This window comes from Anthonomus grandis, chromosome 10, assembly GCF_022605725.1.
Source record: "Anthonomus grandis grandis chromosome 10, icAntGran1.3, whole genome shotgun sequence".
NCBI classification, from domain to species: domain Eukaryota; kingdom Metazoa; phylum Arthropoda; class Insecta; order Coleoptera; family Curculionidae; genus Anthonomus; species Anthonomus grandis.
The window spans coordinates 721,594-746,034 of NC_065555.1; the positions used below are offsets into that span (position 1 = coordinate 721,594).

The window sequence follows — 24,441 nt, forward strand, 5'->3', positions numbered from 1 at the left end:
AGGCTGTATCTCGAGAACCAAAAGGGTTAGAGCGTTGAAAATTGGAACATAAATTGCTCTCATAAAATGATTGGAGACCTCTATCAGCAATTTTTCCAAAAAAAATTGAAAATGGGAAAAAATTAATTTTTAAAATTTAAAAAAAAAATTAATTTCCATGGAACCCATAGGTTGTATCTCAAGAACCAAAAGGGTTAGAGGGTTGAAAATTGGAACATAAATTGCTCTCATAAAATGATTGGACACCTCTATCGGCGTTTTTTCCAGAAAAAATTGAAAATGGGAAAAAATTAATTTTTAAAATTTGGAAAAAATTATTAATTTCCATGGAACCCATGGGCTGTATCTCGAGAACCAAAAGGGTTAGAGGGTTGAAAATTTTAATATACATTGCTCTCATAAAATTATTGGACACCTCTATCAGCGTTTTTTCCAGAAAAAATTGAAAATGAGAAAAATAAATTTTTTAAATTTGAAAAAAAAATAGTTAATTTTCTTGGAATCCATGGGCTGTATCTTGAGAACCAAAAGGGTTAGAGGGTTGAAAATTTTAATATACATTGCTCTCATAAAATTATTGGACACCTCTATCAGCGTTTTTTCCAGAAAAAATTGAAAATGAGAAAAATAAATTTTTAAAATTTAAAAAAAAAAAATTAATTTCCTTGGAACCCATGGGCTGTATCTCGAGAACCAAAAGGGTTAGAGGGTTGAAAATTGGAATATAAGTTGCTCTCATAAAATGATTGGACACCTCTATCAGCGTTTTTTCCAGAAAAATTTGAAAATGAGAAAAATAAATTTTTAAAATTTGAAAAAAAAATAATTAATTTCCTTGGAACCCATGGGCTGTATCTTAAGAACCAGAAGAGTTAGAGGGTTGAAAATTGGAATATAAATTGCTCTCATAAAACGATTAGACACTTATTTCAAGATTTTTTCGTAATATTTTTATAAATCAACAAATCGCCTCTCGAAAGTGTGAATTTTTCAATAAAATCGCTGCTACAATCATTATCCAATTCGACCTAATTGTAACCATTAACGTCCCATTAATAAACATAAAAATGAAGTCTTACTTTTTCCTGAAGTGTAATTACGCCAAAATTGTGTACATTTAAATATAAACGTAATAATGTTATTATATAAAAAAATTATAATAATAATCGTTTGAAAGTCTACACGATCGACGACCATCCGGTCGACCTTGGTCGTCTGAATGCGACTTTTTGCACCATTTTTTTTTTTTTTTTGTTAAACATCTATAAATATGCATAACATATTAAGGAATTTTAGCATAAAATAAACTCTCTTTCTCTCTCTCTCTTGCACATTAAGAACTATCCAACATTGAAATTTGGAAAATCCATTTTTCTCGTCGACTGGAGCTGACCTCGGCACCCGGAAAACCGGAAGCGACCGGAAGTGAGTGCGAACGGATGACTTCCGCTTTCGGAGGGTCTTCCTGCTACTGCTGCAGAAAAATCCGGTCATCTAAAGGGGGTGGTTGAAAACATTTCATCATCCTCTACTATGTCAACAATTGTTTTTTGGTTTAATATATTCTAGTTTCTACCACATTTCATGTCACTTAAAGATTATAATTGACCGCGATAAGGACTTGTTGAACTTTGATATAAAATGTGCATTATTTTCGTCCTCCGATGGGAATATTTCGGTTATCTTGGTTTGAATAACAAGTAAACCGCAAAATAATCGTTGATTTTTGGTTTCAATTTATGTTACCGGCTCACAATTTAATCAAGCCTTTCCTTGTCTGTAAGATGTAAGGCGCAAACGTCATATGTTACGTTCTAACAACGGTTAAATAATGCAAAAACCAGGAACAATGTATGCAGATTGACGATGAGATTACGACCACTTAGGCCCAATCAGGCAGCGATCAATTGCCCTTTTTCATATACTCGAGACGTATAAGAGGGAAGGGAAAGTACACGAACTTCTTCCACCTAAATTAAATCGAATAAAAATGCACCCCCCAAGCCCGAACTTTCTCTTGATTTAATTCGACCATTTTTGGGGGTTTTACTGCGTCGAAATTTGAATAAAAACCGCCCTAGTCGTCCCCCCCTCCTAAATACCGAATATGGATTTACATAATAACGTTTATGTCGCCCCCGAGTCTGTTTTTGCGGACTTTTTTCTTTTTTTTTTGTAAAGTTTTATCATTACGTACAGGGTGTCCCAAATTCGAGGGTGACCATTGGAATCTCGGAAACCGTAAGAGTTACGGGGTCGGTTAAATGGAGGCAAAGTTGCGCAATTTGGAGCTTAATAAAATGAGGTTTAAAAAATTTTAAAATTCCGGATACTACCGGAGTTATCCGAAAATAAAACGAAATTTGTCAAAATAGTTTTTACCTTAAAAACAGTTTTTCATGTATTACAACATGACGCAAAAAAAAAAAAATTAATCCGACGTTTCGTTTTTTTTTTCGATCATCGTCAACTTTATTTTTTCTTATGGGCGCCATATTGGATTTTTTCATTTTTAAAAAGAATTTTTAATTGCCTTTAAAATGAGGTATCGCACTTGTTCCTACTTCCCATAAGAACTTCATGAATGCAAGAGAGAAAGATATATCAATAAGATCTCCAAATAAATAGATTTTATATAAACTGAAGCTACTTTTTTTTTTTGACATAAACTCAAACCCTAATATCTGTACCTTGTATTAATTTCCTGATGATGAGCACCTCTGTGTCCGAAACATGTTGGGAATTCTAACCCAGAATTTTATGTAATAAACAAGTGGAAGAGACTGTAGGATTTTCATTTTACCTTAATACCTTAAGTTGGGCCTCACACAGTACCATTGAAAGTGTAATGGTCGGTATATAAAAATCCGTGTAACTCGGATGTTTTTCTAAATAGAGTGTTAGTTTAAGCGTTTTTGGATAGTAACCGGATGTTAGAATGATTTATCTTCTTAGAAATTTTTTGAGAAATCAATAATTTTTGAGTTATTTTGAAAAAACCGACCCGTTAGCTTGAAGGTCGAGTTTCCTTGAAGGCCCATGTACAAAAATGCTTGTAACTTGTCTTCTATTACAGATAGAATAATAATTTAAACTTTTTCGTATAAGAAATATATGTGGGTATGATTTATGTTCTTACAAATTTTTTGAGAAATTAATATTTTTTGAGTTATTTAGAAAAAACCGACCCGTTAGCTTGAAGGTCGAGTTTCCTTGAAGGCCTATACACAAAAATGCTTGTAACTCGTCTTCTATTATAGATAGAATAATAATTTAAACTTTTTTGTATAAGAAATATATGTGAGTACGATTCATGTTCTTACACATTTTTTCGAGAAATTAATATTTTTTGAATTATTTAGAAGAAACCGACCCGTTAGCTTAAAGGTCGAGTTTCCTTGAAGGTCCATGTACAAAAATGCTTGTAACTTGTCTTCTATTACAGATAGAATCATAATTTAAACTTTTTTGTATAAGAAATATATGTGAGCACGATTCATGTTCTTACACATTTTTTTGAGAAATTAATATTTTTCGAGTTATTTTGAAAAAACCGACCCGTTAGCTTGAAGGTCGAGTTTTCTTGAAGGTCCATGTACAAAAATGCTTGTAACTTGTCTTCTATTATAGATAGAATAATAATTTAAGCTTTTTTGTGTAAGAAATATATGTGGGTACGATTCATGTATTTACAAATTTTTTTGAGAAATTAATATTTTTCGAGTTATTTTGAAAAAACCAACCCGTTAGCTTGAGGGTCGAGTTTCCTTGAAGGCCCATGTACAAAAATGCTTGTAACTTGTCTTCTATTATAGATAGAATAATAATTTAAGCTTTTTTGTGTAAGAAATATATGTGGGTACGATTCATGTATTTACAAATTTTTTTGAGAAATTAATATTTTTCGAGTTATTTTGAAAAAACCAACCCGTTAGCTTGAGGGTCGAGTTTCCTTGAAGGCCCATGTACAAAAATGCTTGTAACTTGTCTTCTATTACAGATAGAATAATAATTTAAACTTTTTTGTATAAGAAATATATGTGAGTACGATTCATGTTCTTACACATTTTTTCGAGAAATTAATATTTTTTGAATTATTTAGAAGAAACCGACCCGTTAGCTTAAAGGTCGAGTTTCCTTGAAGGTCCATGTACAAAAATGCTTGTAACTTGTCTTCTATTACAGATAGAATCATAATTTAAACTTTTTTGTATAAGAAATATATGTGAGCACGATTCATGTTCTTACACATTTTTTTGAGAAATTAATATTTTTCGAGTTATTTTGAAAAAACCGACCCGTTAGCTTGAAGGTCGAGTTTTCTTGAAGGTCCATGTACAAAAATGCTTGTAACTTGTCTTCTATTATAGATAGAATAATAATTTAAGCTTTTTTGTGTAAGAAATATATGTGGGTACGATTCATGTATTTACAAATTTTTTTGAGAAATTAATATTTTTCGAGTTATTTTGAAAAAACCAACCCGTTAGCTTGAGGGTCGAGTTTCCTTGAAGGCCCATGTACAAAAATGCTTGTAACTTGTCTTCTATTACAGATAGAATCATAATTTAAACTTTTTTGTATAAGAAATATATGTTAGCACGATTCACCTTCTTACACATTTTTTTGAGAAATTAATATTTTTCGAGTTATTTTGAAAAAATCGACTCGTTAGCTTGAAGGTCGAGTTTCCTTGAAGACCCATGTACAAAAATGCTTGTAACTCGTCTTCTATTATAGATAGAATAATAATTTAAGCTTTTTTGTGTAAGAAATATATGTGGGTACGATTCATGTATTTACAAATTTTTTTGAGAAATTAATATTTTTCGAGTTATTTTGAAAAAACCAACCCGTTAGCTTGAGGGTCGAGTTTCCTTGAAGGCCCATGTACAAAAATGCTTGTAACTTGTCTTCTATTACAGATAGAATAATAATTTGAACTTTTTTGTATAAAAAATATATGTGAGTATAATTCATGTGCTTATAAATTTTTTGAGAAATTAATATTTTTTGACTTATTTTGAAAAAACCGACCCGTTAGCTTGAATATCAACTTTCCTTGAAGTCCATGTACAAAAATGCTTGTAACTTGTCTTCTATTACAGATAAAATCATAATTTAAACTTTTTTGTATAAGAAATTTATGTAAGCACGATTCATGTTCTTACACATTTTTTTGAGAAATTAATATTTTTCGAGTTATTTTGAAAAAATCGACTCGTTAGCTTGAAGGTCGAGTTTCCTTGAAGGTCCATGTACAAAAATGCTTGTAACTTGTCTTCTATTACAGATAGAATAATAATTTGAACTTTTTTGTATAAGAAATATATGTAGGTATGATTCATGTATTTACACATTTTTTTGAAAAATTAATATTTTTTGACTTATTTTGAAAAAACCGACCCGTTAGCTTGAATGTCGAGTTCCCTTGAAGGCCTATACACAAAAATGCTTGTAACTTGTCTTCTATTATAGATAGAATAATAATTTAAACTTTTTTGTATAAGAAATATATGTTAGCACGATTCACGTTCTTACACATTTTTTTGAGAAATTAATATTTTTCGAGTTATTTTGAAAAAATCGACTCGTTAGCTTGAAGGTCGAGTTTCCCTGAAGACCCATGTACAAAAATGCTTGTAACTCGTCTTCTATTATAGATAGAATAATAATTTAAGCTTTTTTGTGTAAGAAATATATGTGGGTACGATTCATGTATTTACAAATTTTTTTGAGAAATTAATATTTTTTGAGTTATTTTGAAAAAACCGACCCGTTAGCTTAAAGGTCGAGTTTCCTTGAAGGTCCATGTACAAAAATGCTTGTAACTTGTCTTCTATTACAGATAGAATAATAATTTGAACTTTTTTGTATAAGAAATATATGTAGGTATGATTCATGTATTTACACATTTTTTTGAGAAATTAATATTTTATGACTTATTTTGAAAAAACCGACCCGTTAGCTTGAATGTCGAGTTCCCTTGAAGGCCTATACACAAAAATGCTTGTAACTTGTCTTCTATTATAGATAGAATAATAATTTAAACTTTTTTGTATAAGAAATATATGTAGGTATGATTCATGTATTTACACATTTTTTTGAGAAATTAATATTTTTTGAGTTATTTTGAAAAAACCAACCCGTTAGCTTGAGGGTCGAGTTTCCTTGAAGGCCCATGTACAAAAATGCTTGTAACTTGTCTTCTATTACAGATAGAATAATAATTTGAACTTTTTTGTATAAAAAATATATGTGAGTATAATTCATGTGCTTATAAATTTTTTGAGAAATTAATATTTTTTGACTTATTTTGAAAAAACCGACCCGTTAGCTTGAATATCAACTTTCCTTGAAGTCCATGTACAAAAATGCTTGTAACTTGTCTTCTATTACAGATAGAATAATAATTTGAACTTTTTTGTATAAAAAATATATGTGAGTATAATTCATGTGCTTATAAATTTTTTGAGAAATTAATATTTTTTGACTTATTTTGAAAAAAACCGACCCGTTAGCTTGAATATCAACTTTCCTTGAAGTCCATGTACAAAAATGCTTGTAACTTGTCTTCTATTACAGATAGAATAATAATTTAAACTTTTTTGTATAAAAAATGTATGTGAGTACGATTCATGTTATTACACATTTTTTTGAGAAATTAATATTTTTTGAGTTATTTAGAAAAAACCGACCCGTTAGCTTGAAGGTCGAGTTTCCTTGAAGGCCTATACACAAAAATGCTTGTAACTCGTCTTCTATTATAGATAGAATAATAATTTAAGCTTTTTTGTGTAAGAAATATATGTGGGTACGATTCATGTATTTACAAATTTTTTTGAGAAATTAATATTTTTCGAGTTATTTTGAAAAAATCGACCCGTTAGCTTGAAGGTCGAGTTTCCTTGAAGGTCCATGTACAAAAATGCTTGTAACTTGTCTTCTATTACAGATAGAATAATAATTTAAACTTTTTCGTATAAGAAATATATGTGGGTATGATTTATGTTCTTACAAATTTTTTGAGAAATTAATATTTTTTGAGTTATTTTGAAAAAATCGACTCGTTAGCTTTAAGGTCGAATTTTCTTAAAGGCCCATGTACAATAATGCTTGTAACTTGTCTTCTATTACAGATAGAATAATAATTTAAACTTTTTTGTATAAGAAATATATGTGGGTACGATTCATGTACTTACACATTTTTTTGAAAAATTAGTATTTTTTGACTTATTTTGAAAAAACCGACTCGTTAGCTTGAATATCGAGTTCCCTTGAAGGCCTATACACAAAAATGCTTGTAACTTGTCTTCTATTATAGATAGAATAATAATTTAAACTTTTTTTTATAAGAAATTCATGTGGGTATGATTTATGTTCTTTCAAATTTTTTGAGAAATTTTCAAAAAATTGACTCGTCAGCCTTCACACTGATTTCCATTGAAGGTCCCCTCAGAAAAATGCTTCTAACTTCTTACGTACTATAGGTAGATGACTAATTTAAATTTTATCATATTGAGAAAATACAGTGGTACAATTTTTATTTCTATAAATTTTCTAAGAAATCGGTGATTTTTGAGAAATTTCGAAGAAACTGACACTAAACATATGAAAAGAATGCCAAAGGAAACCTGCCTTTTCCAAAGGATCTTAGGGGTGGAATAGACGATGGGGCAAGAGGAAGAAAGGGGGAAGAATCCCTTATATACCCTTTCACAAGAAGCGAGCCCTCTTCCGAGTAATTTACATTGCGGTGGGACGATAATTAGTCTTTCTAAAGAGGCAAAAATCGGCGTCGAAGGTTTTTGCGTATGTCATACAATGTAATTAATTTTCTCGCGTTCCTTGCGCTGGAAATTCACGGTAATGGAAGCCGGCCCGGCCCTATTTAATTTGTTCACCAAATTATCATGGAAATGTTTGAGTGGGGAGGGATTTTTGGGAATATTTTCAGAATTGAATGAAGCTAAAATTTAAGGTGACAGGATGATTTTTTCGAAATTTTTCAAAAACTATTAAATTCTCAAAAAAATTGCGATAACGTAAAACTAACGGCATATATTTCTTATACAAAAAAGTTTAAATTATTATTCTATCTAAAATAGAAGACAAGTTACAAGCATAATTGTACATGGGCCTTTAAGGAAAGTCGACATTCAAGCTAACGAGTCGGTTATTTCAAAATAACTCAAAAACTATTAAATTCTCAAAAAATTTGTAGGAACATGAATTGTACCCACATATATTTCTTATACAAAAAAGTTTAAATTATGATTCTATCTGTAATAGAAGACAAGTTACAAGCATTTTTGTACATGGTCCTTCAAGGAAACTCGACCTTCAATCTAACGGGTCGGTTTTTTCAAAATAACTCAAAAACTGTTAATTTTTCAAAAAAATTGTAAGAACATGAATCGTGCTCACATATATTTCTTATACAAAAAAGTTTAAATTATTATTCTATCTGTAATAGAAGACAAGTTACAAGCATTTTTGTACATGGTCCTTCAAGGAAACTCGACCTTCAATCTAACGGATCGGTTTTTTCAAAATAACTCAAAAACTGTTAATTTTTCAAAAAAATTGTAAGAACATGAATCGTACTCACATATATTTCTTATACAAAAAAGTTTAAATTATTATTCTATCTGTAATAGAAGACAAGTTACAAGCATTTTTGTACATGGTCCTTTAGGAAAACTCGACATTTAAGCTAACGGGTCGGTTTTTTCAAAATAACTCAAAAAATATTAATTTAAAAAAAAAATGTGTAAGAACATGAATCGTACTCACATATATTTCTTATACAAAAAAGTTTAAATTATTATTCTATCTGTAATAGAAGACGAGTTACAAGCATATTTGTATATGGGCCTTCAAGGAAACTCGACCTTCAATCTAACGGGTCGGTTTTTTCAAAATAACTCAAAAAATATTAATTTCTCAAAAAAATGTGTAAGAACATGAATTGTACTCACATATATTTCTTATACAAAAAAGTTCAAATTATTATTCTATCTGTAATAGAAGACAAGTTACAAGCAGTTTTGTACATGGACCTTCAAGGAAACTTGATCTTCAAGCTAACGGGTCGGTTTTTTCAAAATAACTCAAAAAATATTAATTTCTCAAAAAAATGTGTAAGAACATGAATCGTGCTCGCATATATTTCTTACACAAGGAAGCTTAAATTATTATTCTATTTGTAATAGAAGACGAGTTACAAGCATTTTTGTACATGGGCCTTTAAGGAAACTCGACCTTCAATCTAACGGATCGGTTTTTTCAAAATAACTCAAAAACTGTTAATTTTAAAAAAAAATGTGTAAGAACATGAATCGTACTCACATATATTTCTTATACAAAAAAGTTTAAATTATTATTCTATCCGTAATAGAAGACAAGTTACAAGCATTTTTGTACATGGACCTTCAAGGAAACTCGATCTTCAAGCTAACGGGTCGATTTTTTCAAAATAACTCAAAAAATATTAATTTTAAAAAAAAATGTGTAAGAACATGAATCGTGCTCACATATATTTCTTATACAAAAAAATTTAAATTATTATTCTATCTGTAATAGAAGACAAGTTACAAGCATTTTTGTGTATAGGCCTTCAAGGGAACTCGACATTCAAGCTATTGAGTCGGTTTTTTCAAAATAACTCAAAAACTATTAATTTCTCAAAAAAATTCGAACAACATGAATTGCACCCACATAAATTTGCTACCCAACAAACTTCAAATCAACTCTTTACTTATAATAGCAAACAAATTACACCCACTTTCGTACACCTCAAACTTGTTTTTCAGCCCTAAAATTAACCAAAAACGGAAACTTTATCTCCCTTATTCTTATTATTATCCTCTTCTCCCAAATGAAATTTACTACCTGCCATTAAATCATGCCCGGTGCAGCGAAACTCCCGATTATTTATAAGAAAAATCCACCTTCGGTGAAACTTTCGACAGAAGTGGAAACTTTTATTTTGCCCTCTCTCTAACTCTTTGACAGGTGACATTACCGCTTACTCGGGTCCGTCGAGGTGCTAAACCGGCGCCGCGACGCCCGAACACCGCGTCATCCCGACGCCAACCCCCCCCACCACCCTTTAAACCGGGATAATCCCGGTGTATTTGGACGGTTTTAGGGATTAATCACCTGTTTTTAGTTCTAAGAGTCGAAACCACAGGAGTTTCATTTTATTTTTTCAATCTCTCCTATATGATTTTCATCTCTCTCTCTCTCTCACCCTCCCTAACGGTACTATATAGAGTTTTACTGGAAATTACATTCTGCTAATTATCAAGGAGGAGTTTTCTTTATTTTCTCACCCTCCTTAATCCTCTTTACTGTTTCTTGTGCTGTAACTCAATTATCGAATGTCGTGAAACTTCGTTCCACCCTTTCGAGTTTCAGCCCTGCGGTAACCGCCAAAACGACACGCACTTTCCCTTGTGTGTGTGTGTTCGAGCAATTAATTGACGCACCACGGGAGGGGGTGAAAGGGAGGACGAGGAGGGTTGGAAAATTTACGTTTTTAAGGGTTTTTATAGGCTCAGTGCGAGGTTATGGAGGATTAATTGTTTTTACCATTTGTAAAACACTATCTTCAAAGGATCATTTTTATTCAATTTTTAACCTTTAAATCTATCTGAGGCCCATGGATAATCGACGATCGCTATGAAATGATGCTCTACGTCTCTAGAAGGTTCAGTTACTTAAGAAAAGTGAAATTTCAAAATGATTCAAGGCGTGCATGGACCATGAGATGCGGTAGAAATCGATAGAATGTACTTTTTACCTTTTTTGATCGTTAGATGCATCAGAGAGTCACGAATCATTGACGATCGCTGTGAAATGATGCTTCGCGTCTCTAGAGGGTTCAATTATTTCAGAAAAGTTGAATTTCAAGATGATCCAAGGCGTGCATGGATCATGAGATGTGGTAGAAATTGAAATAGGCTTTTTTACCCATTGTTTGACCTTTAAACGCATCTGAGACCCATGAATGATTGACGATCGCTATGAAATTATGCTTTGCATCTCTAGAGGGTTCAACTATTTAAGAAAAGTGAAATTTCGGTATGATCCAAGGCGTGCATGGACTATGGGATACGATAGAAATTCAAAAAATGCACCTTTTACCATTTTTTGACGTTTAAACCCAAGTGACACCTATGAATCGTAGACGATCGCTATTTAATGCTGCTTTAGATCTCTAGTGGATCTAATTGCTTAAGAAAAGTGAAATTTCAAGATGATCAAAGGCGTGCATGGACCATGAGATGCGGTAGAAACTGAAAAAATGCACTTTTTACGCACCGTTTGACCTTTAAACCCTTCTGACTATCATGAATCTTTGACATTGACTATGAAATGATGCTCTGCGTCTCTAGAGGGTTCAACTACTTAAGAAAAGTGAAAATTCAAGTTGATCTAAGGCGTGCGTGGACCATGAGATGCGGTAGAAACCCATAAAATACACTTTTTACCCAATTTTTGACCTTTAAACCCATCTGTGATCCGTAAATCCTTGACGATTACTATTAAATGCTGCTTTATGTCTCTAGAGGGTTCAATTACTTAAGAAAAGAAAAATTTTAACATGATCCAAGACGTGCATGGATCATGAGATGTGGTAGAAACTAAAACACGCACTTTTTACCGATTTTTTGACCCTTAAACGCATCTGAGACCCATGAATGATTGACGATCGCTATGAAATGATACTTCACCTCTCTAGAGGGTTTTGTTACTTAAAAAAGTAAAATTTCAAGATGATCCAAGGCGTGCATGGACCATGAGATGCGGTAGAAACTGAAAAAATGCACTTTTTACGCACCGTTTGACCTTTAAACCCTTCTGACTATCATGAATCTTTGACATTGACTATGAAATGATGCTCTGCGTCTCTAGAGGGTTCAACTACTTAAGAAAAGTGAAAATTTAAGTTGATCTAAGGCGTGCGTGGACCATGAGATGCGGTAGAAACCCATAAAATGCACTTCTTACCCACTTTTTGACATATAAACCCATCTGACCCTCATGAATCCTTAACGATCGTTATGAAATGATGCTTTTCGTCTCTAGAGGGTTCAACTACTTAAGAAAAGTGAAACTTTAAAATTAATAGAGGCGTGCGTGGACCATGAAATGCGGTAGAAACAGAAATAAAAAACGATTTTTTCAAATACTCGTAACCGCTTCTAAAACACTTTAGATAGCGCATGCGCCCCCTTTTGAAGTCTACTTATTAAATCAAATTTTTTGCAACGAGTTAATTTTACGTACACTTTCTCCCACAATATTTAAGACACCAAAAGGTTCTTAGTATGATGGGGCTGTTTTAACCCTCACTTGTTCTGCCCCCCGAGGTCCCTCTTAGACCCGAAAAAGGCAGCGACACGTGATGGAGGGCCGCGGGGTGCCAAAATCGCGATGCACTGTTCAAATTGGCCCCAATTCCGATCATTCCCCCACGTCCTATACGACGACGTTAAATGACGTAATGTGGGGACCCCCCGCGACGACCGAAATAGGCCCTAAAGCGACTACTCTCTCTTTCAAGGGGGAGGGGGGGTGGAGGAGCGACCGTTCCCCCATTTCTCGTTTCTTACTTTCGATAACTTTATTATGGATGTTTTTCGGCAGTTTGGCTTTTTGTTTTTATTGACTTCTGAGCTAAGGGTAAAATGGTCTAAAAGTTCTTTAACGACGATTGCGTCATTCCGAACCATCTTTACCTTTAAACGTACGACTCATGGTAGTATTGAGATTCACGAGCGGAAGTCAGGAATTCCTGAAATACCAAATCGGTGATCAAACCATAAGCGATTAAAATAAATCGAAACGTAAATAAGAAATTAGTCGACTCAAGACGTTGCTGGTGCGGCCACAGAAACATCACCCCACCATTGATAAGGAAGGCAATAATAATAATAATTACGGTTTCGCGGTTACGGGAAGTCGTTTGGAACGATGAATGACCCATTCAATAACGCAAACAGCAACGTAGTAAATCACGTCTCGGTCGCGTTAATATTATTTAAGGAATTTACGCGTTATTTGGCAACAAGGCGCGTTTTTTCACTAGTGAAAAAACAGAACAGTGAAATCAATTCCTACATGTATTCGTCGAATTCATTGAGTAGGATAGGCAGCCTGATTGATTGACCTTTTTTTCTCAAAATTGAATTTTTTTGTTTCAGAACTCGATAAGGCACAACCTGTCGCTACACAACCGGTTCATGAGGGTGCAGAACGAGGGCACGGGGAAGTCCTCGTGGTGGATGATCAACCCCGACGCCAAACCGGGGAAATCGCCTCGAAGGAGGGCGGTGTCCATGGAGACGAGTAAATTTGAAAAAAGACGAGGTAAGGCGGGAAAATTTGAATTTGGATCAGTGGGTCAAGAGATTTCACGTTTCTACCCTTTAATTTATCCTTAGGAGTCCTTCTATCTAAACGTGAAAAAATTACGATAATATTCCAAGTGGTTGTCAAGTTATCGTCAAAAATGTTCGTCAAAGAATAAAAATTTTGATGCGTTTCAAAAACCTCAAATTTTATCGCTCTTGGACCTTGACAGACAAAATTGCCTCTAACTCAAAAAGTTTTTGAGTTACAAAAATCTTTATTATATAAAATTGTTTGTTAAAAACAGCCCTTTCATTTGCTTTAACTCTTTTAAGAATATTCCAATTAGAGAAAATGAAAATTGAGTTAGAAAATTAGAAAAAAAAAGCACGACCGCTAAAACTGCCCTAACTACCTGAATTTTTAACTTAGAATTACGATTCTACCACCAAATAAATCTACAGGAATCGTGTTATATAAAAGTGAAAAAATTATAAAAATATTCCAAGTAGTTCCCAAGTTACGGCGAAAAATGTCTGCAAAGTATCAAAATTTGGATGTTGCAATATGCATTTCAAAAATCTCAAATTTTATTACTCTGGACCTTGGCAAACAAAATTGCCTCTAACTCAAAATGTATTTGAGCTACAAGAATTCTTCTTATATGAAATTGTTTGATAAGAAATGCCCTTTCATTTGCTTTAACTCTTTTAAGAATGTTCCAATTAAAGAAAATGAAAATTAGATTAGAAAATTAGCAAAAAAAAGCGCCCCAGCCAAAACTGCCCTAACTACCCGAAATTTTAACTAAGAATTACGATTCTACCCTCAAATAAATCTTTAGGAATCCTGTTATATAAAAGTGAAAAAATTATGAAAATATCTTAAGTGGTTCTCAAGTTATGACCAAAAATGTCTATCAAAGTATAAAAATTTGGACGGTATAATATGCGTTTCAAAAACCTCAAATTATATCGCTCTTGGACCTTGACAGACAAAATTGCCTCTAACTCAAAAAATTTTTGAGTTACAAAAATCTTTATTATATAAAATTGTTTGTTAAAAACAGCCCTTTCATTTGCTTTAACTCTTTTAAGAATATTCCAATTAGAGAAAATGAAAATTGAGTTAGAAAATTAGAAAAAAAAAGCACGACCGCTAAAACTGCCCTAACTACCTGAATTTTTAACTTAGAATTACGATTCTACCACCAAATAAATCTACAGGAATTGTGTTATATAAAAGTGAAAAAATTATAAAAATATTCCAAGTAGTTCCCAAGTTACGGCTAAAAATGTCTGCAAAGTATCAAAATTTGGATGTTGCAATATGCATTTCAAAAATCTCAAATTTTATTACTCTGGACCTTGGCAAACAAAATTGCCTCTAACTCAAAAAGTATTTGAGCTACAAGAATTCTTCTTATATAAAATTGTTTGATAAAAAATGCCCTTTTATTTGCTTTAACTCTTTTAAGAATATTCCAATTAACGAAAATGAAAATTAAATTAGAAAATTAGTAAAAAAAGCGCCACCGCTAAAACTGCCCTAACTACCCGAATTTTTAACTTAGAATTACGATTCTACCCTCAAATAAATCTTCAGGGATCCTGTTATATAAAAGTGAAAAAATTATGAAAATATCTTAAGTAGTTCCCAAGTTATGATCAAAAAAGTTCGCCAACGTATAAAGACTGGATGTTGCAATATAAATTGAAAAACCACATATTTCAATTCGTTATATCACAAAAATCATTTCACTATGTGACATGTGATCCGTCCAATTTATCAGAATTTCACGTAGAATTCAAAACTGCAATGATTTATACATATAGATATTTTCATACATAGATAATTTTCGATATATCTAAAGCAACTTCTATGCCACTTTGATGACTCATTAAAATAATAAATCAAAAATAAATTTCAAGTGCCTGGAAGAATATTTGTTTTTCTATCAAGCTTCTAAGGAAATCAAAAGGCTGGAATAAAGACAAAATTATTCCAGGCACTCTAAGTTCAGAATCCAGTTATTATTAAACTCATCAACTTCCTGGAATCATAATTAAATTCTTCCAGGCAAAGTTCTTATTATAAAAATCATAGAATTCAGTTGATCAACTGCCTGGAATGAAATAAGAAACTTTCCAGAGTAGTTGAGGTTCAACGTTTATTCAAAGTCTCTGAGAAGTTGAGAAGGAATTTTTCTTTAGAAGTGTCAGACCCATTTGTTAACGATAATCGTTTCTCAATTTCCGCAACATTTTATGGGCCATCAATTTGCGGATGATCGCAAGTTTTTGACTGTTTTAATCCTAATAAAATCACTTTGGCACGTGAATGCTGATTTGCAAAACATGTTTCCACAAGATTTTTTTTTCGTATGAGTTTGTCACTTTTTAAGAATATTCCAATTAGTTCGTCAAAGAAAGTGAAAATTAGCAAAAAACACGACCCAGCCAAAACTGCTCTCATTACCCGGATTTTTAACTTAGAATTATGATTTTACTCTCAAATAAATCTCTAGGAATCCTGTTATATAGGCGTGAAAAAATTATAACAATATTTTAAGTGGTTCGCAAGTTATGACCAAAAATGTCTGGCAAAGTATGAAAATTTTGTTATTATAATATGCGTTTCAAAAACCTCAAATTTTATCGCTCTTGGACCTTGACCGACAAAATTGCCTCTAACTCAAAAAGTATGTGAGCTACAAGAATTCTTCTCATATGAAATTGTTTGTTAAAAACAGCCCCTTTATTTGCTTTAACTCTTTTAAGAATATTCCAATTAAAGAAAATGAAAATTGAGTTAGAAAATTAGCATAAAAAAGCGCCACCGCTAAAACTGCCCTAACTACCCGAATTTTTAACTTAGAATTATGATTCTAATTTCAAATAAATCTACAGGAATCGTGTTATATAAAAGTGAAAAAATTATAAAAATATTCCAAGTAGTTCCCAAGTTACGGCCAAAAATGTCTGCAAAGTATCAAAATTTGGATGTTGCAATATGAGTATCAAAAATCTCAAATTTTATTACTCTGGACCTTGGCAAACAAAATTGCCTCTAACTCAAAAAGTATTTGAGCTACAAGAATTCTTCTCTTATCAAATTGTTTAATAAAAACAGCCCTTTTATTTACTTGAACTCTTTTAAGGATATTTCAATTAACAAAAATGAAAATTGAATTAGAAAATTTACAAAAAAAAGCGCCACCGCTAAAACTGCCCTAATTACCAAAATGTTTAACCTAGAATCATGTTTCTACCCTCCAATTCATCCTCAAGAATCCTCCTATATAAATGTGCAAAAATTATAAATATATCCCAAGTGGTTCCCAAGTTATGACCAAAAATGTCCGTCAAAGTATAAAAATTTGGATGTTGCAATATGAGTATCAAAATCTTCAAATTATATGGCTCTTGGACCTTGGCAGACAAAATTGTCTCTAACTCAAAAAGTTTTTGAGCTACAAGAATTCTTCTTATATGAAATTGTTTGATAAGAAATGCCCTTTCATTTGCTTTAGCTCTTTTAAGAATATTCCAATTAAAGAAAATGAAAATTGAGTTAGAAAATTAGCATAAAAAAGCGCCACCGCTAAAACTGCCCTAACTACCCGAATTTTTAACTTAGAATTACGATTCTACCCTCAAATAAATCTTCAGGGATCCTGTTATATAAAGGTGAAAAATTTATGAAAATATCTTAAGTGGTTCTCAAGTTATGACCAAAAATGTCTGCCAAAGTATGAAAATTTGGACGGTATAATATGCGTTTCGAAACCTCAAATTTTATCGCTCTTGGACCTTGACAGACAAAATTGCCTCTAACTCAAAAAGTTTTTGAGTTACAAAAATCCTTATTATATAAAATTGTTTGTTAAAAACAGCCCTTTCATTTGCTTTAACTCTTTTAAGAATATTCCAATTAAAGAAAATGAAAATTGAGTTAGAAAATTAGCAAAAAAAAGCACGACCGCTAAAACTGCCCTAACTACCTGAATTTTTAACTTAGAATTACGATTCTACCACCAAATAAATCTACAGGAATCGTGTTATATAAAAGTGAAAATATTATAAAAATATTCCAAGTAGTTCCCAAGTTACGGCCAAAAATGTCTGCAAAGTATCAAAATTTGGATGTTGCAATATGCATTTCAAAAATCTCAAATTTTATTACTCTGGACCTTGGCAAACAAAATTGCCTCCAACTCAAAAAGTATTTGAGCTACAAGAATTCTTCTCTTATCAAATTGTTTGATAAGAAATGCCCTTTCATTTGCTTTAACTCTTTTAAGAATATTTCAGTTAAAGAAAATTAAAATTGGATTCGAAAATTAGCAAAAAAAAGCGCCACCACCAAAACTGCCCTAACTACCCAAATGTTTAACCTAGAATCACGTTTCTACCCTCCAATTCATCCTCAAGAATCCCCATACATAAATGTGAAAAAATTATGAAAATATCTTAAGTAGTTCCCAAGTTATGACCAAAAATGTCCGTTTAAGTATAAAAATGTGGATTTTGCAATATGAGTATCAAAATCTTCAAATTGTATGACTCTTGGACCTTGATCGACACAATTGCCTCTAACTCAAAAAGTTTTTGAGCTACAAGAATTCTTCTGATATGAAATTGTTTAGTAAAAACAGCCCTTTCATTTGCTTTAACTCTTTTAAGAATATTCCAATTAAAGAAAATGAAAATTGAATTAGAAAATTAGCAAAAAAAAGCGCCACCGCTAAAACTGCCCTAACTACCCGAATGTTTAACCTAGAATCACGTTTCTACCCTCCAATTTATCCTCAGGAATCCTCCTATATAAATGTGCAAAAATTATAAATATATCCCAAGTGGTTCCCAAGTTATGACCAAAAATGTCCGTCAAAGTATAAAAATTTGGATGTTGCAATATGAGTATCAAAATCTTCAAATTGTATGGCTCTTGGACCTTGGCAGACAAAATTGCTTATAACTCAAAAAGTTTTTGAGCTACAAGAATTCTTCTTATATGAAATTGTTTGATAAAAAATGCCCTTTTATTTGTTTCAACTCTTTTAAGAATATTCCAATTAAAGAAAACGAAAATTGAGTTAGAAAGTGAACAAAAAAAAGCGCCACCGCCAAAACTGCTCTAATTACTAAAATGTTTAACCTAGAATCATGTTTCTACCCTCGGATTAATCCTCACGAATCCTCCTATATAAACGTGAAAAAATTAAGCTAATATCTTAAGTGGTTCTCAAGTTATGAGCAAAAATGTCCATCAAAGTATAAAAATTTGGACGGTATAATATGCGTTTCAAAACCCTCAAATTATATCGCTCTTGGACCTTGGCAGACAAAATTGCTTATAACTCAAAAAGTATTTGAGCTACAAGAATTCTTCTCATATGAAATTGTTTGATAAGAAATGCTCTTTCATTTGCTTTAACTCTTTTAAGAATATTCCAATTAAAGAAAATGAAAATTGAGTTAGAAAATTAGCAAAAAAAAGCGCCACCGCTAAAACTGCCCTAACTACCTGAATTTTTAACTTAGAATTACGATTCTACCACCAAATAAATCTACAGGAATCGTGTTATATAAAAGTGAAAAAATTATAAAAATATTCCAAGTAGTTCCCAAGTTACGGCGAAAAATGTCTGCAAAGTATCAAAATTTGGATGTTGCAATATGCATTTCAAAAATCTCAAATTTTATTACTCTGGACCTTGGCAAACAAAATTGCCTCTAACTCAAAAAGTATTTGAGCTACAAGAATTCTTCTTATATGAAATTGTTTGATAAGAAATGCCCTTTCATTTGCTTTAACTCTTTTAAGAATATTGCATTTAAAGAAAATGAAAATTAGATTAGAAAATTAGCAAAAAAAAGCGCCACCGCTAAAACTGCCCTAACTACCCGAATTTTTAACCTAGAATTATGATTCTAATTTCAAATAAATCCTCAGGGATCCTGTTATATAAAAGTGAAAAAATTATGAAAATATCTCAAGTGGTTCTGAAGTTATGACCAAAAATGTCTGCCAAAGTATGAAAATTTGGACGGTATAATATGCGTTACGAAACCTAAAATTTTATCGCTCTTGGACCTTGGCAGACAAAATTGCCTCTAACTCAAAAAGTTTTTGAGCTACACGAATTCTTCTCATATCAAATTGTTTAATAAAAACAGCCCTTTTATTTGCTTTAACTCTTTTAAGAATATTCCAATTAAAGAAAATTAAAATTAAATTAGAAAATTAGCAAAAAAAATTATAAAAATAACTAAAAGTGGTGCCCAAGTTATGACAAAACAAGTCCACCAAATTTCAAATCGTTATATCATAAAAACCGTTGGCCCGAACCATAGAGTGTGACCCCTCAAATTTTACAGCATTTCACGTAGAATCCACTTGTGCATATAATAAAAATTTATTTGATGTTGATTACAGGTCGCGTAAAAAAGAAAGTGGAAATGATGCGTAACGGGACGATGCCGGACCAACCTCCGAGTCCCAGCTCCTCAGTATCGGAGAGTTTAGATTTATTCCCCGAATCGCCCACAATTCACAGGTACAATTTCCATTCATTTTTAATTTAATTAATTAGAGAGTGTGTGAAATTAATTTAGAGAGCATGCACTTTAATTATAGCTTTACTTATAGTATAGTATAGTATGTAGTTCTTATTATGTTGGTAGTACGATGTAAACTGTTAAATAAAGACGAAATTTTTCTATTTTTGCGCAGCTCCAATAGCTACCAGATTAGTCCAGAAACCAGACCGAGAGCTTATTCCAATCCGTCTGTTTATAGGTAATTTGACGTTGGAAGAAGGGAACGGGGGGGGGGGGGAGGGGGATTTTCCATATTTACATCTCATACATTTTAACACACAACACCGATCTGTTTTGTGACGTCGATTTTCTTATACTAACGCAGCATTTTTGAAACAAAACACACACAGTTTACATCATTGAGGCCCGAAGGCAGTTTTTTTTTGAAAATAAAAATTGAAAGGAAAAACTGCCTTCGGTGCTTTGAAGCTTTTCGTGTTCGTCTCCTTTTAAGGGATTTTATTTTTTTTAAATAGAGAAAAGGTAAGTAAAAACCCACTGGGGCATTCATACGTCATTTTCTGTGCCAACATTTCACCCAATTATTTTAACGTTTATAGTCCAAACACTGCTATTTTACATGGGATACCCTATAAATTATCACATTTTTTTTATTCTACTTGTATAGTTGATTGACTTACTGGTAAGGAAGATTAATTTTGATTATTCGAGTATTGGAGTCCTTCTATGAAGCTATTGAGATGAATGCAATTTTAGGGCAGAAAATAATATTTTAACGTTATTGTATTACAGAGCTAGATCATCTGAAAATGGTGTTTTTTTCCAAAAATTTTTTTTTCTCAAAATTTTATTTAAATTTTGAAAAACGCTGAAATAGGTGTCCAATCAAATTGTCCAGAGAATATGTGCACAAATTTTCAAAATTTTATTTGGTCACCATTTTGAGTTATGGACATTTTCTCAAATTTTATGAGAAAAAAATGCATTTTTTCAAAAATATTTTTTTTCTCAAAATCTTGTTCAAATTTTGAAAAACGCTGAAATAGGTGTCCAACCAAATTGTCCAGAGAATGTGTGCACAAATTTTCAAAATTGTATTTGGTCAACTTTTTGAGTTATGGACATTTTCTCAAATTTTATAAGAAAAAAAAATGCTTTTTTTCAAAAATATTTTTTTTCTCAGAATCTAATTAAAATTTTGAAAAACGCTGAAATAGGTGTCCAATCAAATTGTCCAGAGAATATGTGCACAAATTTTCAAAATTTTATTTGGTCACCATTTTGAGTTATGGACATTTTCTCAAATTTTATGAGAAAAAAATGCATTTTTTCAAAAATATTTTTTTTCTCAAAATCTTGTTCAAATTTTGAAAAACGCTGAAATAGGTGTCCAACCAAATTGTCCAGAGAATGTGTGCACAAATTTTCAAAATTGTATTTGGTCAACTTTTTGAGTTATGGACATTTTCTCAAATTTTATAAGAAAAAAAAATGCTTTTTTTCAAAAATATTTTTTTTCTCAGAATCTAATTAAAATTTTGAAAAACGCTGAAATAGGTGTCCAACCAAATTGTCCAGAGAATGTGTGCACAAATTTTCAAAATTGTATTTGGTCAACATTTTGAGTTATGGACATTTTCTCAAATTTTATGAGAAAAAAAAATGCATTTTTTCAAAAATATTTTTTTTCTCAAAATCTTGTTCAAATTTTGAAAAACGCTGAAATAGGTGTCCAACCAAATTGTCCAGAGAATGTGTGCACAAATTTTCAAAATTGTATTTTGTCAATTTTTTGAGTTATGGACATTTTCTCATATTTTATAAGAAAAAAAAATTCTTTTTTCAAAAATATTTTTTTTCTCAAAATCTTGTTTAAATTTTGAAAAACGCTGAAATAGGTGTTTAACCAAATTGTCCAGAGAATGTGTGCACAAATTTTCAAAATTGTATTTTGTCAATTTTTTGAGTTATGGACATTTTCTCATATTTTATAAGAAAAAAAAATTCTTTTTTCAAAAATATTTTTTTTCTCAAAATCTTGTTTAAATTTTGAAAAACGCTGAAATAGGTGTCCAACCAAATTGTCCAGAGAATGTGTGCACAAATTTTCAAAATTGTATTTGGTCAACATTTTGAGTTATGGACATTTTCTCAAATTTTATGAGAAAAAAAAATGCATTTTTTCAAAAATATTTTTTTTCTCAAAATCTTGTTCAAATTTTGAAAAACGCTGAAATAGGTGTCCAACCAAATTGTCCAGAGAATGTGTGCACAAATTTTCAAAATTGTATTTTGTCAATTTTTTGAGTTATGGACATTTTCTCATATTTTATAAGAAAAAAAAATTCTTTTTTCAAAAATATTTTTTTTCTCAAAATCTTGTTTAAATTTTGAAAAACGCTGAAATAGGTGTCCAACCAAATTGTCCAGAGAATATTTGTACAAATTTTCAAAATTGTATTTGGTCAACATTTTGAGTTATGGACATTTTCTCAAATTTCATGAGGAAAAAAAATGTTTTTTTTCCAAAAATATTTTTTTTCTCAAATTGTTATTCAAATTTTAAAAAACGCTGAAATAGGTGTCCAACCAAATTGTCCAGAGAATATTTGTACAAATTTTCAAAATTGTATTTGGTCAACTTTTTGAGTTATGGACATTTTCTCAAATTTTATGAGGAAAAAAAATGCTTTTTTCCAAAAATATTTTTTTTCTCAAAATCTTGTTCAAATTTTGGAAAACGCTGAAATAGGTGTCCAACCAAATTGTCCAGAGAATGTGTGCACAAATTTTCAAAATTGTATTTGGTCAACATTTTGAGTTATGGACATTTTCTCAAATTTTATGAGGAAAAAAAATGCTTTTTTCCAAAAATATTTTTTTTCTTAAAATCTTGTTCAAATTTTGAAAAACGCTGAAATAGGTGTCCAACCAAATTGTCCAGAGAATGTGTGCACAAATTTTCAAAATTGTATTTTGTCAATTTTTTGAGTTATGGACATTTTCTCATATTTTATAAGAAAAAAAAATTCTTTTTTTAAAAATATTTTTTTTCTCAAAATCTTGTTTAAATTTTGAAAAACGCTGAAATAGGTGTCCAACCAAATTGTCCAGAGAATGTGTGCACAAATTTTCAAAATTGTATTTGGTCAACTTTTTGAGTTATGGACATTTTCTCAAATTTTATAAGAAAAAAAAATGCTTTTTTTTAAAAATATTTTTTTTCTCAAAATCTTGTTCAAATTTTGGAAAACGCTGAAATAGGTGTCCAACCAAATTGTCCAGAGAATGTGTGCACAAATTTTCAAAATTGTATTTTGTCAATTTTTTGAGTTATGGACATTTTCTCATATTTTATAAGAAAAAAAAATTCTTTTTTCCAAAAATATTTTTTTTCTCAAAATCTTATTCAAATTTTGAAAAACGCTAAAATAGATGTCCAACCAAATTGTCCAGAGAATGTATGCACAAATTTTCAAAATTGTATTTGGTCAACATTTTGAGTTATGGACATTTTCTCAAATTTTATGAGAAAAAAAATGTTTTTTTCCAAAAATATTTTTTTCTCAAATTGTTATTCAAATTTTGAAAAACGCTGAAATAGGTGTCCAACCAAATTGTCCAGAGAATATGTATACAAATTTTCAAAATTGTATTTTGTCAATTTTTTGAGTTATGGACATTTTCTCAAATTTTATAAGAAAAAAAAATGCTTTTTTTCAAAACTATTTTTTTTCTCAAAATGTTATTCAAATTTTGAAAAACGCTGAAATAGGTGTCCAACCAAATTGTCCATAGAATGTGTGTACAAATTTTCAAAATTGTATTTGGTCAACTTTTTGAGTTATGGACATTTTCTCATATTTTATAAGAAAAAAATATTCTTTTTTCAAAAATATTTTTTTTTTCAAAATGTTATTCAAATTTTGAAAAACGCTGAAATAGGTATCCAACCAAATTGTCCAGAGAATGTGTGCACAAATTTTCAAAATTGTATTTGGTCAACATTTTGAGTTATAGACATTTTCTCAAATTTTATGAGAAAAAAAATGCTTTTTTCCAAAAAAATTTTTTTCTCAAAATCTTGTTCAAATTTTGAAAAACGCTGAAATAGGTGTCCAACCAAATTGTTCAGAGAATATTTGTACAAATTTTCAAAATTGTATTTGGTCAACATTTTGAGTTATGGACATTTTCTCAAATTTTACGAGGAAAAAAAATGCTTTTTTTCAAAAATATTTTTTTTCTCAAAATCTTGTGCAAATTTTGAGAATCGCTGAAATAGGTGTTCAACCAAATTGTCCATAGAATGTGTGTACAAATTTTCAAAATTGTATTTGGTCAACTTTTTGAGTTATGGACATTTTCTCAAATTTTATAAGAAAAAAAATGATTTTTTCCAAAAATATTTTTTTTCTCAAAATCTTGTTTAAATTTTGAAAAACGCTGAAATAGGTGTCCAACCAAATTGTCCAGAGAATGTGTGCACAAATTTTCAAAATTGTATTTTGTC

General features: G+C 31.0%; 1 protein-coding gene across 2 annotated transcripts in view; it reads left to right on the forward strand.

Moving 5' to 3' along the window:
• LOC126741561 (forkhead box protein O-like) overlaps positions 1 to 24,441 on the forward strand; it is a 146,837-nt gene that overhangs the window by 93,290 nt on the left and 29,106 nt on the right. Inside the window, exons 3-5 of one of the 2 annotated variants that reach the window (XM_050448027.1) lie at positions 13,215 to 13,380; positions 19,804 to 19,924; positions 20,101 to 20,166. In XM_050448027.1, the coding sequence (XP_050303984.1) occupies positions 13,215 to 13,380; positions 19,804 to 19,924; positions 20,101 to 20,166 (353 nt within the window). The remainder of the gene's footprint in view (positions 1 to 13,214; positions 13,381 to 19,803; positions 19,925 to 20,100; positions 20,167 to 24,441) is intronic. The other variant, XM_050448028.1, reaches the window with a different exon arrangement.